Here is a 16,067-nt window from a genome sequence, read left to right on the forward strand (position 1 = left end):
GGCTGTGAGCAGCCCCATTTCAGGACCCTGGTCACAATGCGAAGCCACTGAAACATCTTCATTTAGGCATCCAGAGTCTGGTAATAGATGGATGTAGGGGAGACAGACGGAGAGGTGTCGAGGGGGATCAATGTTTCTGGACTGCACAACTGGAGCGGGATCAAGACTTGGGAGAATCACACGGGACAGAAAATGTTCAGCTGCTAACTTGCAGCCCTTCTAAAGACACTAGAATGGTTAGGAACGCTAAACACCAAAACTTCTGAAAGGGAAATCTGCTGTTAAAAAAAAAAAGTCTATAGAGTACCTCAGCACGCAGGCCATCCGAAGTAAATACGTGGGTAACAGTCATTTCATTCTTCGTCAGGGTCCCAGTTTTATCTGAACAAATCACATTACAGCAGCCTAAAGAATAAATCACTACAAGTCACCAAGAGTCAGGGAAAAATGCAAGTTCACATTAAAAACAAATCAAAGACTCTGGAAGCCTGCCCTGCTTCTATGAAATTTTGTACAAATCAAGCTCATGGATAATTTTAGGTTGTTTTCTCTCCTGTGCTTACTTCATCATGAGGTATGAACAGTTTTAATTAGATACTGATAAATGCTGACTTTTTCTTTATTTCCAGTTGAATTTCTACAAAGCTACCTGATAACAGCTTTATGTAGTGACTTTTCATGTAGTGAAAACTAGTGACATTTTCTAGAAAGTTTCAAGGTTACCTTAATATAAACCCATATAATATAAACCCATATAATTTTTTCAGCCATTATTTTAAGGAATTTTTGCCTTCTCAATATTAAAATGCGAACTAGAAGTTAAATTCAACATTTCTGAATTCCTAAATAAAAAGAAGTTTCATAACATACATAAAGTTACCACAATTTTCATATCACACATAAAATTGTTACAGCAATATAATTACTGTATGCTTACCTTTCTTAATAAATGCAACTCAAGAATGACATTTTAGGATCTATAATTATCAATTATCTTCCTTGAGATGTCAAAAGAAAACATTTCTCTGTCACTCTATGGTTTCATTTGTTACTTTTTTTTTTTTACATGATTTAAGCATTAGAACAGTCCATGATGCAGAAAGATTTAAAGCTCCCCGACCCGAGTAATATGAATTTTTAATGACCTTTTTTGGTTGTTAAAACCATACTCAACATTGCGACAAGCCAGACACCACCATGTAAACCTCTAAGACAGGGGTCCCCAACCCCTAGGCCACAGACCAGTACCGGCCCAGGGCCTGTTAAGAACGGGGCCGCACAGCAGGAGGTGAGCAGTGGGTGAACGAGCGAAGCTTCATCTGCTGCTCTTCATCACTTCCCATCGCTTGCGTTACCGCCTGAACCACCACCAACCTCCCCCCGTCTGTGGAAAAACTGTCTTTCGTGAAACTGGTCCCTGGTGCCAAAAAGGCTGGGGACTGCTCTAAGACAAAAGCTGTAAAACCCAAAGACCCCTGTTGATGTAAACTATCATGTCAATGAATAAGCATGCTCTAACCAGAGACTTACCCAGAGTTTCAACAATAGGTAGTTTTTTCACAATGGCCCTTTTCTTCACCATTCTCATAACACCAAGGGCTAGAGTCACTGTGACCACAATGGGAAGACCTTCAGGAATTGCTGCTACAGCCAAACTGTAACCAGTAAAGATATAGCATTGAAGTATAAATTCAGTAGTACCCATAGCAATAATTTCAATTGGCTGTTACTTAAAGCAGAGGTTAAAAATGTAAAATTGTTGTTGTCAAACCCAAAAAAGGTCTCAAAATGAGGGAAAACTGATTAACATTTATTGGACACCTACTAGCTACCAGGTTAAGCACAGTGGTTAAAGAATATAGGTTCTGACATCAGACTGCCTAGATTTGTACCCCCAGCTTCAATTTTCACCTGTGTGACCTCAAGCTATTATGCCTCCACCTCTGTAGTTTAGTTTCTCATCTATAAATATAGATAATAACAGGTGTTCAGACAAAAACTTGTACATGAATGTTCATAGCAGCATTATTCACAATAGCCAAAAGATGGACAGAGCCCAAATTTTCATCAACTGATGAATGGGAAACTGTGGTGTGCCCATACACGGGAGTACTATTCAGCCATAAAAAAGAATGAAGTACTGATTCATGCTACGAATGGAAAAACCTTGAAAACATCATGCTAACTGAAAGCAGCAGGACACATGTTGCATGATTTCACTTATATGAGATATCAAGAATAAGCAGATCCAAAGAGACAAAAAGCAGTTTCGTGGTCGCCAGATGGTAGGGAGAGGGAAGAATGGGGAATGACTGAAAATGGGCCCAGGGTTTTCTTTTGGGGGTGATGAGAAAGTTCTGACACTAGATGGTGGTGATGGTGGTAACATTATGAATGTATTTAACTTCACTGAACTGTATACTTTAAAATGGAAAATTTTATGGTATGTGCATTTTATCACAACAAAAAAAATAATTACTTCACTATTTCCCTTCGTAATACTAAAAAAGAAAAACCACCTCAAATTAAATCTCTACTTTTGTCCCATTCCATATCTCCTGATTCTGCTACAGATAAGGACAGGTGCATGCCTATCCTTCATTCTAACAATGCTCCCTGAACTCCCTCTACTGCCCAGTTTCTACAATATAATCTAGATCCAATGGACCTTTACATTTAAATCATTTTACAAATGATTTACAGAGGAATAAAATGGATTGTGAAAAACTTCAATAGAGATTTTCATTTGAATTTTAACCCCAAACTATATTCCTGGATTTGAAAGTATATATATCTGAATGGACAACGCCCTTTGAATGCAACTGCTCAACTGTCATGAATAAACGTGGAACATATTCACCTTTTAAAACAGTGATTTCAAATTCAAAAACCATTTCTAACAAGTTTTAGCTTTATCAATTCTGGTTCTTCTTTTTGCATTTGTCTCTTCAAAATGCAACACTTCTGGAAATGTTAATGGTCCATAACTTTTAGGACAGTCATCTTCTCAGTAATACAATACTGCATGACAAATTCCTTGCTGTAGAATGACTAACTATAAGAGAATGCCTGTCCTTCCCCTTTCATCCTTAAAAATAAACAGTTCAGGGAATTCCCTGGCAGTCCACTGGTTAGGACTCAGCGCTTTCACTGCCAAAGGCCAGGGTTCAGTCCCTGGTCAGGGAACTAAGATCCCACAAGCCATACAGCACAGGCAAAAAAATAAAAATAAAAACCCAGTTCACTCATTAAAATTCAGGAGTTTGAGAAAATCTAGAGTACCATCATCCAAGCATTCAGTGTTGAGATTACACTTATATGATTCAATTTCACCTTCATCATTAGAGCCTACAGTGGTTGTCTCTTTGCAGTCATCTTCTGGTTTGTCTAATAATTATGAAAATTCTTCTGTCAATTCTTCTTTGCCATTATGGTAAAAAAATTAAAAATTCTGAATTTCTCAATTTTGTTTAATGAATGCAAAAAAATAAACAAAAAAAAAAACTACCAAGATTTTGTCTCCAGACTTTTCTTATACCTTTTAAAATGATAATGTAATGCTTTGGGCAACATAATAAGAAAATTAAAGGATAACAGAATAATAATGATTTATTATTAGAGTAGCCTTATAAGCTACTTATCCTTCTGCTTTCTCATTGTTTTACTCATTTTTAGCACAGTTGGAAATAATTGTTAAAATACTTGCTAGGGGAATAAAACAGCCAAGATGTTTCAACACGCAGGAAAAATAAGTTCACTAAAGATCCCACATGTATTTTAGCACATATAAATGTACAGTAGACCCATATGGTTATTGCAAAATAGAATGAGTTTTATTTTATTTAAAAATTCCTAAATGTTTGGTCCTTTGGAAGATCCTGAGGTAGGAATAAAAGTCATGAGGTATTAATCTTCACAAATAGTCAGAACTGCTCCAAAAAAAAATACTCAAAAACGTGAGTCCAATAGATAATAATATGCCAATGGTTAATAAAATTCATGCCCCATTTTAAATTCATTTCATATTTAACCCAAGGCTCCTTTACACATATTTAAGCCAAGAGTTTCAAGTTGTATTTTTGCTCCTCCAAGGAAAAACTATAGTCCTTCACTGTATCACAAATATCTTTTAACTTCTTATTCATCCTACTTATTCCTTGTACTCCACTTGACTTTTTTTTTAATCCATTGGTTTTTATTCTGAAACTTGAACTATTACTTGCTAGGCCTATTACAGAGCTGTCATCCAGGATTTCTTTTCGTTAGAGGACTAGGTGAGTTCCACTTTTTCTTACACCCTACACAACATCATCTTCCTTTCTTTCACCCTTGTTTTGCTGGAATTCATACAAGAATAGGTAAGGGATAAATTTTTTGATTACTTGCTTATCCATTTGTAATTACGTAAATTGATACTTTGGCTAGACCTAGATTTATAGATTTAAAATCATTTCCCCCCATACTTTAATTGTACTGCTCCACTGTCTTCTAATTTAATCCAATGTTGCTGTGGATAAAGGTTTAATAAAATCCTTTTTCCCTTCTGTATTTGGTTAAATAAATCTCTAGCTCTGCTCCCTTAGTGACGACAGTATAGCAACTATGTTGCTAGGCAACACTGCCTATGATAAAAGGATCTCCTGACCGATAAATTATCCATGGACTGGGAGAATTATAATTATCTTACAGGAAGCTACAGTTTTGGGTTTCCTGAGTGTGGTGACTCTCATAACTGGGCACGTTTCTTGCAGGCATCCTGGAAAGTGTACGTTTCCAGAGATGCTGGCTCCTGTGGATTATGAGGTATTTTAACCCAGGACAGCTCCTGCCCTTACATGGTCACCTCATCTGCTTGTACCTAAGCTGAACTGCTACAGGGACTGCTGTAGCAACTCTCTCAGAAGAGGACGTTGCCCTGTGGTGCTCAGGACACAGGTACCGAGTATGACCTATGAAAGTCTCGTGAGTTGAAAATCTTAGTAGAGCCTAAAAAGACCCTGTGGTGGAAACTGTAGTTGCTAATGAGAAGTATGATACCAGTCTAATTTTCCTTCCTGTACAGATGACCTGACCTGTTTTCTTTAGTCTCACAATGATGTATCTGGGTTGGAGTTTTTTTTGTCCTGCTTGGCATTTGGAGAATCCTTTCAATCTATAAAGATTCATGTCTCGCTTCATTTCTTATATAATTTCTTCTTACCTCTTTTTAAATCTTCTATTACTTAGATATGGCATTTACTGAATTATTCTTTGTCACTTTTATCTCATTCTCTGTTTTAGACTTTTTACTCTATTTTTGGGGAGACCACTTTGACTTTATATCATAGCCTTTAAACTGAATCTTTAATTTCAGCAATCATAACCTTAATATCTTAAAAAAATATATTTTGGTTCTGTGATCCTTTTCTACAGCAATCTGTCTATCATGAATGCAGTTTCTTCACAAATCTCTGAAAATATGAAGGCTTTCTGTTTATTTTTAATTTTTCATCAATTCTTGCATATTTGGTTTTCCTCTGAGATGGATTATTCAATTTTTATATTGTGGTCTTTCTCTCTCATGCTCCTAGTTTTCAGTTTGGCAATCCTTAATTGTCTATATAAGTATAAAAAAGCAATATTGGATTGATAATACCAGACATGTAGTGTGGGGTTTCTCCACTGCATATACATAGGTTTTCATTTTCCTGGAGCTCATTTCAACATATGAATTCTGAACTATTTAAGTAGAGTTAATATACTCTTATGTGCTCGTATAATACCTCCATAATGGAACATAAGCTATGACTAACAAAGAAATAAGAGCGGCAAAAGAGACTTCAAATTATAAACAAACTATCAGAACTTACCTTACACTAATAGTAAACATTTCCAGGATATCTTTTCCTAGTAACCAGCCAACCAACATGATGATACCTGTAACAGAATCAAACAGCTATTTTTCCCTTTTATATAAAATCACCTGGGCATAGAAGGGATAGAACAGAAAGCTGAGGGCAGCAAAAGTCCCTTGATATAAAAGGGAAAGTTTATCAGATCACAATTATAAGATTTTACAAGAATCCATTAAGCAGGTGAGATTAAATTAAGCTTAAGGTTAAAACTGTGTATGCATGCACACACCTACAGTTTTACCTTTTGTTGCCACTGCTGCCACCCATCCCTTAAAGTAATAATATCTGAGAGTTCCCAATATAAGAGGGGGAAAAAAAGAAGGCAGCATATACATATAGGTTTTCTCTTAACTATGAGGTTCGCAAAAATAAACCCTGGAACTTTACTTCTCATAACTCAATATCCAGACACTGCACATTAAGTTTGTACTACAAACCAAGGAGTACTTAGGACTTGGCTCAATGAATGATATAAGACATTATAAGACAGTCAAAACTGCAATTAACATTTAAAAATTACGACCTTTTCAGTGTTTAAAAGTTAAAAACGAATTAACATAAACCAAACAGCTGATTCTTTACTCTCTTCTTTAATCTTTATCTTTGAAAAGAAGGGGGGGGGGGCGCAAGGGATGTACCACTGGTTTTGTGAGGAAAAACACTGTATCAGAGTTTTAATAAAATAACTTCGAGACTGTATTCTAGATCAATATGGATATTGAAAACAAGGTTTTCTTCATCTTTCTGCAACTACAAAATAATGATCCAGATCCCATCCCAAATACTATCCTGATAAAAGAAATCTCTCCAGTGAATTATACCAGAGTCCAGCAAACTATACAGTCTATGGCCCTCTTACGTGTTTTTGTAAATAGTTTGTTGGAACACAGCCACACCCATTGTTTGTAAATTGTCTGTGGTTGCTTTTGTGCTGATGGCAAAGTTGAGTATTTCCAACACAGAACGTACGAACCAAAGGCTGAAACATTTACTATCTGGTGCTTTACCAAAAAGTCTGCTGACCCTTGATTTTGATCTTGATCCTTCTCCTATTCCATATACTATCCTAACAAGAAAAATTATGTCCAATGCATTTAAAACCAGGTAACCATAAAGTTGAAAAATTTTTATCACTAAATTTGACGTGGTTTAATGATACAATGTTAATATAAACTGGAAAGATTTAATTGGCTAAATTGCCCTTCAATTTACCAAATTCACTACAAATTCTAAAAAATAAACAGCAATAACCAAATGAAGGGAGCTATGAGAACATACACACCATTTAAACAAAAAGAATGAAATACCTTCCCAGCTTCTACTTTATGTTTATGATAATGAGAAATGGATCAAGAGGATTAATATTTAAGAAGTTATTTCACTGAAACTGTACAGCAGAAATATTGTCTTAAAATTGCATTGTTATCTTAAAAGCTAGCAAGAAAAATTAAAATAACATATGGAAGAATTAAACAGAGAAGGACTCTCTCACAGAGTTCATCCATGCATCTTTCCGCATGTGCTCTGCTTTTCCAAAAAACATTTTACTTTTCTCTTTAAAAAAAAAAGAAAGAAAGAAACAGAGAAAAGACTCCAAAATTGATGTGTTTAATGTTATGATAAAGATGTTGTGTCAACTCAGTGAATTAAGAATGGACTATGGAATTGATGGTACTAGGATAATTAACTTTTGAGTAACAAAGTAATAACTCTACCTTAAGTCTTATACTAAAATAAATTCTAAATAAAATAGAAAAATTAAGTGTCAAAAGTAAAAACTAAAGTAGTATAGTGATGTTTAAATAACTATAAACAAAAAAACATTCTCCCATATGGGGTTGGGGGAGTCTTTATGAATAGAACACAGACAGAAACTTAACTGCACTAATCATCAACAGGAGGGTGATAAGAATCTCAGGCAAGAGATTGTTTCATTACACGCATCTCTCCCCTCCCTACCAAGTTTATTATACAGCCCTCAAAAGCAATTTAAAAATCAGGAGAAAAAAATACTTGTAACTTAAACAACAGAAGGATTAATATCCTAATTATACAAAGAGCTGTGACCAATCTAAGACTTATACCACAAAAGAAGAGGGACAAAAGAAATAAACCAGCAGGTCATAAAATAAAAAGGACTAACATACATATGACAAAGTGTTCTGTTTCTTGAATAATGAATTTTGAAATAAAATAATGAGAAGACTTTTCTTCACCTATTAAGTTAGTGACAAAAAAGCTGGCAAGGGTGCTGGAAGAGAGACTTTTATCTTGTTGATGGAGGATATTATTTGGCAATATGAAACAAAAGCCTTTAAAAACATGCCAAAAATTTTTAAATCACACAGATACTCTTTGACCCAATAATTTCACTCTCAGGAATTTATCCTAAGGAAATGAGAGGTGTTTATAATAAGATACCTGCACTGAAGAATCACTTACACAATTTTTTAAAACTTTAAAAACCTACACAAATGTCTAAAAGAGCACTGGCTTTTTATATATGTATACACACACATATTCACACAATGGAATACTATACAACCTTTAAATTTGTTTTAGAAGAGTAGTCATAACACAATACTATCATATTTTATTGAAGACTAGAAAGACAAATACTAAAATGTTTATAGAAATGCTCTTTGATTACAGGAATTACAGAGTTCTATTTTATCTTTGTAGCAAAGGACAACAGCTGGGGATTAGTTTTATAGTTTAAAAAAAGTAATAGTAGCTGAATAAATGAATGAATGAATGGAATTTTTCTATGTATGGATCTAACTCCCCCTTCCCACTCAAAAAATAAACCTAAGTAAATATAGGAGATATACATACTCACTGTTCTCTTACCTATTATACCAAAGGAGTAAAAGGAAAGTTGTTTTCCTAAGAGGTCCATGCTCTTCTGCAGAGGGGTTTTTGGTGCCTTGACAAATTGGAGAAGAGTGTCACCACAATTACCCAATTACCTAAATTTAGTGAGCTTTACTAGGTGCCAGGGACTCTAAGTGTTTGACACACACATGCTCGTGCTTAACACACCCATGACATACACAACTCTCCCTTGAGGTAAGTTTTAGCTCCTTCACTGAGAAAACTGTGAGGCCTAGACTGTTAAAAACCCGTTTATTTGAAAAGGTCCGTGCTCTCTATGCCTCTTTGAGGAAAAATCTATTCTCCCTAGCAGTTTCCCCAGGACTTCATTATCATCAGCTGCCCCTCATTTTTCTACTCTTTCTCCTTACAAAGATGCTTGTAACCCAAGTCTTTTTACCCTGTTGGCTCCCTGATCTCTGGCGATCCCTTCACCCCCAAGCTTGGGACGGTTTTACACACTGCATCACATATGGGAGTCTTAGCAGGCTACCTGAGAAATCCAGATAATTTGAGAAGAAAATGATATTTGTAGAATGCAACTTATTTTTTAAATATAAGAAGATATTTTAAATGAGAGAACTAATCTTCAATATCCTTCAACAAGGGTATCTTCCAAGTTATTTCACTTTGCAATCTTTTTTTCTCCAGATACTTGGAATTATGTAAAGTTGGGAATTTTGGTAGAAGACATGTTCTAAAGTACAAATATACTATTTAGTAATCTTTAAATTTAATATGATAAAGCTAATTTCTAAAAATAATAAGCCTTATAAATAACTGGCTAAACCTTCTTCTCCTATGAACAATGAATAAACATCAGAATATTTCAAATATTAAAGTGTTAATTCAAACCCTTCCAATTACAGGCTTTCCACTTATGATTTTAAGCACAGACAACTGAGTAATATTCTGAATAAAATATTACTTGCAAAATTAACAAAATAATCCTCCAATATCCTCTTTTCCTCTACTTACAATGGAAAATATTTCGGATTTGAAACTCAAACATCATTAACAAACTAAGTTTGTTACTTACTTCCTCTGCCTGCATCATTTTAAAAACCTCTCCAAATTCAGAATTTTCTCCTGTTCCAATGACAATACCCTAAGGGAAAAACAAGAAAACATATTTACATTCAGATGGAATCAACCTCTCTCAACCAAAGAACAAAACCCCTTCATTCCCTTTCTCCAAAGCCACCCACAGTCAAGATGTCTGACATACGTATCCAAGGTTCTCTCAGCAAATTTACTTTTGATGTTACTACAGATCCTTGAAAACAAACATCTCATTAAACTTATTACTGACTCAATTCTGTGGCCCATTTTTTTGTCTATGTTAATATTTCTGAAATTTGAACCTTTCTTATACTCAGTAGAGACATTTAATGTAGTTTCCCTCTCAAATGCTACTGAATGATGCCTTTTACATTTGTGTAATATTAAAATCCAGGAAATAAAATATTTGAAATCAATCAGTAGGAGAGTGATATGTAGTCTGAATATTATAGCCAGTATCATATCAACTAAATTGAAATTTTATTTAACCAATGGTGAACATATCCACAAGCCAAAAAAAAAGAAAAGAACAGGTACTGAGGACTATGCTTTTACAGGATCCATTACCTGGTAAATGGCAGAACTATGGATGTATTATAACTCAGGGACACGGCTTCTCCTTAGCCTCACAAATATCTGCCAAGGATTAGGTTCAATTCTGCCATTTCTTCGCCATATATTTTTAAAAGCTCCACATAAAACTAGCCAAAAAAGAACTGAGGAAATGGTTGAAAACAAAGGAACTACTATCTTGAAAACGAGAAAGAAAATTTACCTTTGCTTTGCCACATCTGACCAGTGTTCCCATGAAGGCAATGTTACTTCTTGATGCAAGATCTCCATTAGTGGCAGCCGGCTGAGGAGCTGTCACCTTAGAACAAGGTGTTGTCTCTCCTGTCAAGCTGGACTCATCAATGGAAAGATCCACAGCCTTGGGGAACATAAAGCACTCCAGTAAGTTCAAGTTTGAAGACTCGCTCTGCTAAACTTAACATCTAAGGAGTCTGTAACCATCACTCCTTCCACAAATATCCTCCCTTCTATAAATTAACCAAATCTTTTATCACATCCATTACTCTAAGACAGTAGACTGGAATAGGTACAACCATATTTAAAAACGAAGCTAGGGGGGGCTTCCCTGGTGGCACAGTGGTTGAGAGTCCACTTGCCGATGCAGGGGACACGGGTTTGTGCCCCGGTCCGGGAAGATCCCACATGCCGCAGAGCAGCTAGGCCCATGAGCCATGGCCACTGAGCCTGCTGCTCCGCAACGGGAGAGGCCACAGCAGTGAGAGGCCCGCGTACCGCAAAAAAAAAAAAAAAAGAAAAGAAAGAAAAAGAAGCTAGGGACTTCCCTGGTGGCGCAGTGGTTAAGAATCTGTCTGACAATGCAAGGGACATGGGTTCAAGCCCTGGTCCGGGAAGATCTCATATGCCACGGAGCAACTAGGCCAGTGTGCCACAACTACTGAGGCTGTGCTCTAGAGCCCGTGAGCCACAACTACTGAAGCCCATGCGCCTAGAGCCTGTGCTCCGCAACAAGAGAAGCCACCTCAATGAGAAGCCTGTGCACCGCAAGAAGAGTAACCCCTCCCCCTCGCAGCAACTAGAGAAGGCCCGCACACAGCAACGAAGACCCGATGCAGCCAAAAAAAAAAAAGAAGCTAAATCAACAAAATCTACTACAAAGTAGACAGAACCATGAGACAAAATTAGCCTAAACTTCCAAATACAACTAGGGAAAAGGAGACACTAGCTGAGACAATCTTTATTTAGAGAAAACTCGACTCTCATGAGTTTTCTAAAATTATTTCCTAACTTTGCCATATCCTGAAGTCCTGAAAATGGGTTTGACAGATTTAAACCAACTATAACAGAAGAGAAATACGACTGAAAGATATAAAAGGTACTGAGAAATAAATAATTTCATCATTTTGGGTTTAATTTTCATGAAATTGTTCTTGCTATACATCCCTACATTTATTCTAAATTTATGTCAGCAAGAATCAAAAATGTATAAAATGTTTCCATGCAGATCATGAATATCATATCACCATCCAACTCTGCAATGGGTTCAATACTGAAGGCTGCACTCCTAACACAATTAAGAATTCACCTACCCAAGCATGAAAAAAAAAAATCATCATTTTATATGTGGAAAATACTGCAGATGTGACCTGGCTCTGTTTCTAAGTATGGCCCACAGAACAACAGTTCCAAGGATGTTAATAGGCATTGTGTATAGTGTTATAGATGGATGATCATTGATAAACCGACACACACATATATACACATACATACAAGGGAGGAGTACTCTGGTCAAGGAAGTTTTAGAAACACTGTGTTAAGAATTAAACAGCTCCCCCTACCATAGTGCTTCTCAAAACTTACAATGCACCAGCATGAGGCACCTCAACAGGATTACAGATACAGCAGGGGTTGTGGAAGTGTGGTCTTAGCAGAACCAGCATCACCTCTAACACCTCAGAGCTTGTTAAGAAATTCACTGCCCTACCGCAAACAAGGAGGTGGGGAGGGTGAACCTAACAGACTGCAATTTACAAGCCCTCCAAGTAATTCTGATGTTGCACTCAGGTTTCAGAATCAACAGAAGAGTGTTTTCCAAACATCTTTGATCCACTTTATTCCAGAAGCTCTAGTTCAAGGATCATTAGGAGGCTCTTTGGGAAACTAGAAACTAGTTCATGATTTTATTCATTTTATAGGTTCATTCACTCACCTAAGCAACATTTACTGACTACCTTAACTATGTACCAGGCACTGGGTTAGATCCTAGAAAGAAAACAAGATAAGAAAATGAACCCAGAGCAGTTTAATGTGCAGTTTCACTGCTATTATAAACTGAGCTAGTGTTCTGAATTGGGCCTCCTGATTGACAATTCCTACTATGTACCAAGTACTCTAAATTTAAATCCTGTTTTTTCTTTTTTGTGGGGTGGGGAAGGGGAATAAATCTCATCTATTTAAATGGTTATTTTGTTATGACCATAAATACCTTAAAAAATCTCACAGAAAATAATTATTAAAAATTGAGTTCATGAATTCTTTCTCCCCATCTACATAATAAAACTTTTGATTTGATCAATGTCATTGATTCATTCACTTAAAAAGTATTTATTAATACTTATAATATGCCAGGTTCTGTACTATATCATACAGAGTGAGAATCAGCAGTAAACAAAGTTTACTGCTGCCCTCAACTTTTATTCTAATGGGAAATTGATTTGAAAAAATAAACAAGAGTGGATAATATAATGCTTGATAGTGAGGAAAAAAACATGGTAAGAATGGAGAGTGACATTTAGATAGAAAGAGAACATCTCTCAAAAGCAGATGACCCTTTTGCAGAGCCCTGACTGGCGTGAGGGCCCCACGGTTGGGCCATAATCAGGGAGGAAGGATTCTAGGCAAAAGGAGCACAAAGTACAAAGCCTGTAGGGGCAGGAACATGCTAGGTGCGTTCCTGTGCTAGGCAGGCATATGACACTGCAAATATAATCAAGTTTATAACATTAGATCATAAAGTTTAAGAATGTTCAGGATAAAAATAAATTATATCATACAACTCCAGAGAGACCAAACTGTGTTAGCATTTCCTGAAAGTTTAATACCATGTAAATGTGATAGATTTTAGTATCAAAATAGGCTTATAAAAAGTATTCCTTAAAACACAGATCTGACAGTCTTTAGAAGGCTTCCCATTTTATATAATTATGTATGCAAAGATAAGCCAGGTAAATTTGCGTTCATTACTTCACCACAACTACAGATTCAAAAAAAGAACACCTGCCATGTTCAAAAGCAATGAATTTTTTTTATTAAAAGAACATAGTTATTTGACTCTTCTTCCCAAATTAATCTTAGGTCTATATAATTTTTCACACTAACACATTTATTACCAAGTAAGAAAAAAGTTAGATCTTTCTTCAAAGATGATGCTAATACTAAAAGCAGTCAGTTGACACTTCCTTGCTCACTATCTGCTAGGCACCATGCTACACACCTATACTAAGTTATCTACTAACAGCTACTTAGCTACTAGGAACTCCAATGAGGCAAGCACTAGTAGTATTATCCCTATTTTACAGACATACTGAAGGATTAAGTGCCTCACCCAACATCACACAGCTTATAAACTATGGAGTTGAAACCCAAACGTTAACAAATTATAACTCCTATTCTTCTAAATTACAAAAGTCAACAAATAGTTTATTTTGTTTAGCAAGTTCCTCTTTAATGCTTCTTACAAAAATTAGAACTGTTTGTAATTTTCTAAGCTCTTAGTAAGAAAAACCTGCTAATATTTAAAAACAAATATTTGTATACAAGCTATAGAACTCCTTTCTCTGTGAGAAAGTTGAAATTTATGTTTTCCCACTGAAGAATTTTTACTTCAAATGTAAATCTTAAACAAGGATAAATACTAACATTAGGTGGTTGTCAAGGAATACAAATATAATCTGACTTTTTAAAAAGAGGGGGGAAGCCTGGCTTTTATTGACTCTGTCAGGGACCCAGCTCTTCACTGTCAGCCTCAGCAGGGCAACAACCATTTAAGAGTAAGAATTTTTGTTCAAATCAGGTTTTCCTACAGAAAACAGGCATGTAATTTTTTGTACAACAACAATCAGCCCTGTGTTAGTATACAAACTAATGTGGAAGGAAAGGGAGCTTTGTTTGGGTCCTTATCTTTTTTTCCTATATAATTATAAATCTGTTAAAATTAACAACACATTATTAATGAAATTTGTCTAAATCATACATTGTAGCATAGCTCTCAACTGTCCCTTGAACAAGACTATTTTCTAAGTGACAAGTTAGCTTCTCCTAATGGTGACTGCAAGTTTTCGCAGGAAGCAGTTTTGAGAGAGTAAGGGGAAGGAAGCCATTTCTAGGAAGGGTGGTACCTTAATAAAGTAGGCAAGCCTAATTATTACACTTTAACAAGTCACAATTTAATTCACCTGAGAAGAAAGACATTAGAGTCATTTATCCATTGCATTCATGAGAGAAAGGTTAGGATAAAATTAAGTCAAAGAATCAGCCAGCTCCATGCCTTCCATCCAAGTTTAAACATAAAACCTTCAGAAAAGCTGTTAATAAGGAAACTGATTATGTTTCTCTTCATTCTTCCTCAGGCACAATGGTGGAGGTGTAAATAATACACAACACAGTTCAAAAAGCAGAATGTAAATAAGAATCAAGATGCATACATAATCCCACAATCTGAATATTTAACACCTACAGAATTTAAATGGTTGAAAATAACTCACAGGATTATTCCTATAAAACATTAGGCAGAAATAAGGTAAATGCCAAAGTCACAAAGGTTTCCTGGAAAGCAAAAAGTGACTGCTTAAAAAAATTACAGTTAATATGGTACAATTGGTAACTACAAATAAGTTCATAAACTAAAGAACATCTTAGTATCCTGTATGCTGCTAGGTTAATCACCTCTAGTCCAGAATTAAAAGCAAATCAGAAATGGATTTCTTTCCCCAGAAATGAATCTTCCAAAATATTCATCTGCAACTGTCTGATCATGATAAAATTTCTTACTTATGCTCTCAAAAATTAAGATTCCTCTTACTGTTTATTCAAATGAAGGAAAATATAATTAAAAATTCTTCATGAGCTCTAGCTTATTAATCAAAGGCCAACTGACCAAGTGTTACATGAAATCAATTTTATCCCATGGTAAATGCTTGCAAACTTGACTTAAGAGTATGGATTCAGGGACTTCCCTGGTGGTGCAGGGGTTAAGAATCCGCCTGCCAATGCAGGGGACACAGATTCGATCCCTGGTCCAAGAAGATCCCACATGCCGCGGAGCAACTAAGCCCATGTGCCACAACTACTGAGCCTGCACTCTAGAGCTGCCCCCGAGCCACAACTACTGAGCCCGTGTGCCACAACTACTGAAGCCCGCACGCCTAGAGCCCATGCTCCACAAGAGAAGCCATTGCAATGAGAAGCCCGTGCACCGCACAAAGAGTAGCCCCCCGCCCACCGCAACTAGAGAAAGCCCACGTGCAGCAACACAAAGTATACATTCAGTGCTTCTTACTTAAAAAAAAAAAAAGTACAGATTGAACTTGATCAAGTTGTCAATAATTTAAAGGCAAATATTTAAATTTGGTTAACAATGATTTATAGGATATTTCAGTAAGACTATTAAAAGGAACAAAATTTCAAAAGGGGACCTATTTTTGCAAC

The 16,067-nt window shown here is 36.0% G+C and overlaps 1 protein-coding gene across 8 annotated transcripts in view; it reads right to left on the bottom strand.

Moving 5' to 3' along the window:
* Positions 1-16,067, bottom strand: part of ATP2C1 (ATPase secretory pathway Ca2+ transporting 1) — a 119,719-nt gene that overhangs the window by 34,750 nt on the left and 68,902 nt on the right. For all 8 annotated transcript variants that reach the window (XM_060149856.1, XM_060149852.1, XM_060149859.1 and 5 more), the window contains 6 exons: positions 10,606-10,761; positions 9,808-9,876; positions 8,745-8,820; positions 5,850-5,916; positions 1,531-1,655; positions 308-405 (listed from right to left, as the gene is read on the bottom strand). In XM_060149856.1, coding sequence (XP_060005839.1) covers positions 308-405; positions 1,531-1,655; positions 5,850-5,916; positions 8,745-8,820; positions 9,808-9,876; positions 10,606-10,761 — 591 coding nt within the window. The remainder of the gene's footprint in view (positions 1-307; positions 406-1,530; positions 1,656-5,849; positions 5,917-8,744; positions 8,821-9,807; positions 9,877-10,605; positions 10,762-16,067) is intronic.

This window comes from Lagenorhynchus albirostris, chromosome 5, assembly GCF_949774975.1.
Source record: "Lagenorhynchus albirostris chromosome 5, mLagAlb1.1, whole genome shotgun sequence".
In the NCBI taxonomy this organism is placed as follows: Eukaryota; Metazoa; Chordata; class Mammalia; order Artiodactyla; family Delphinidae; genus Lagenorhynchus; species Lagenorhynchus albirostris.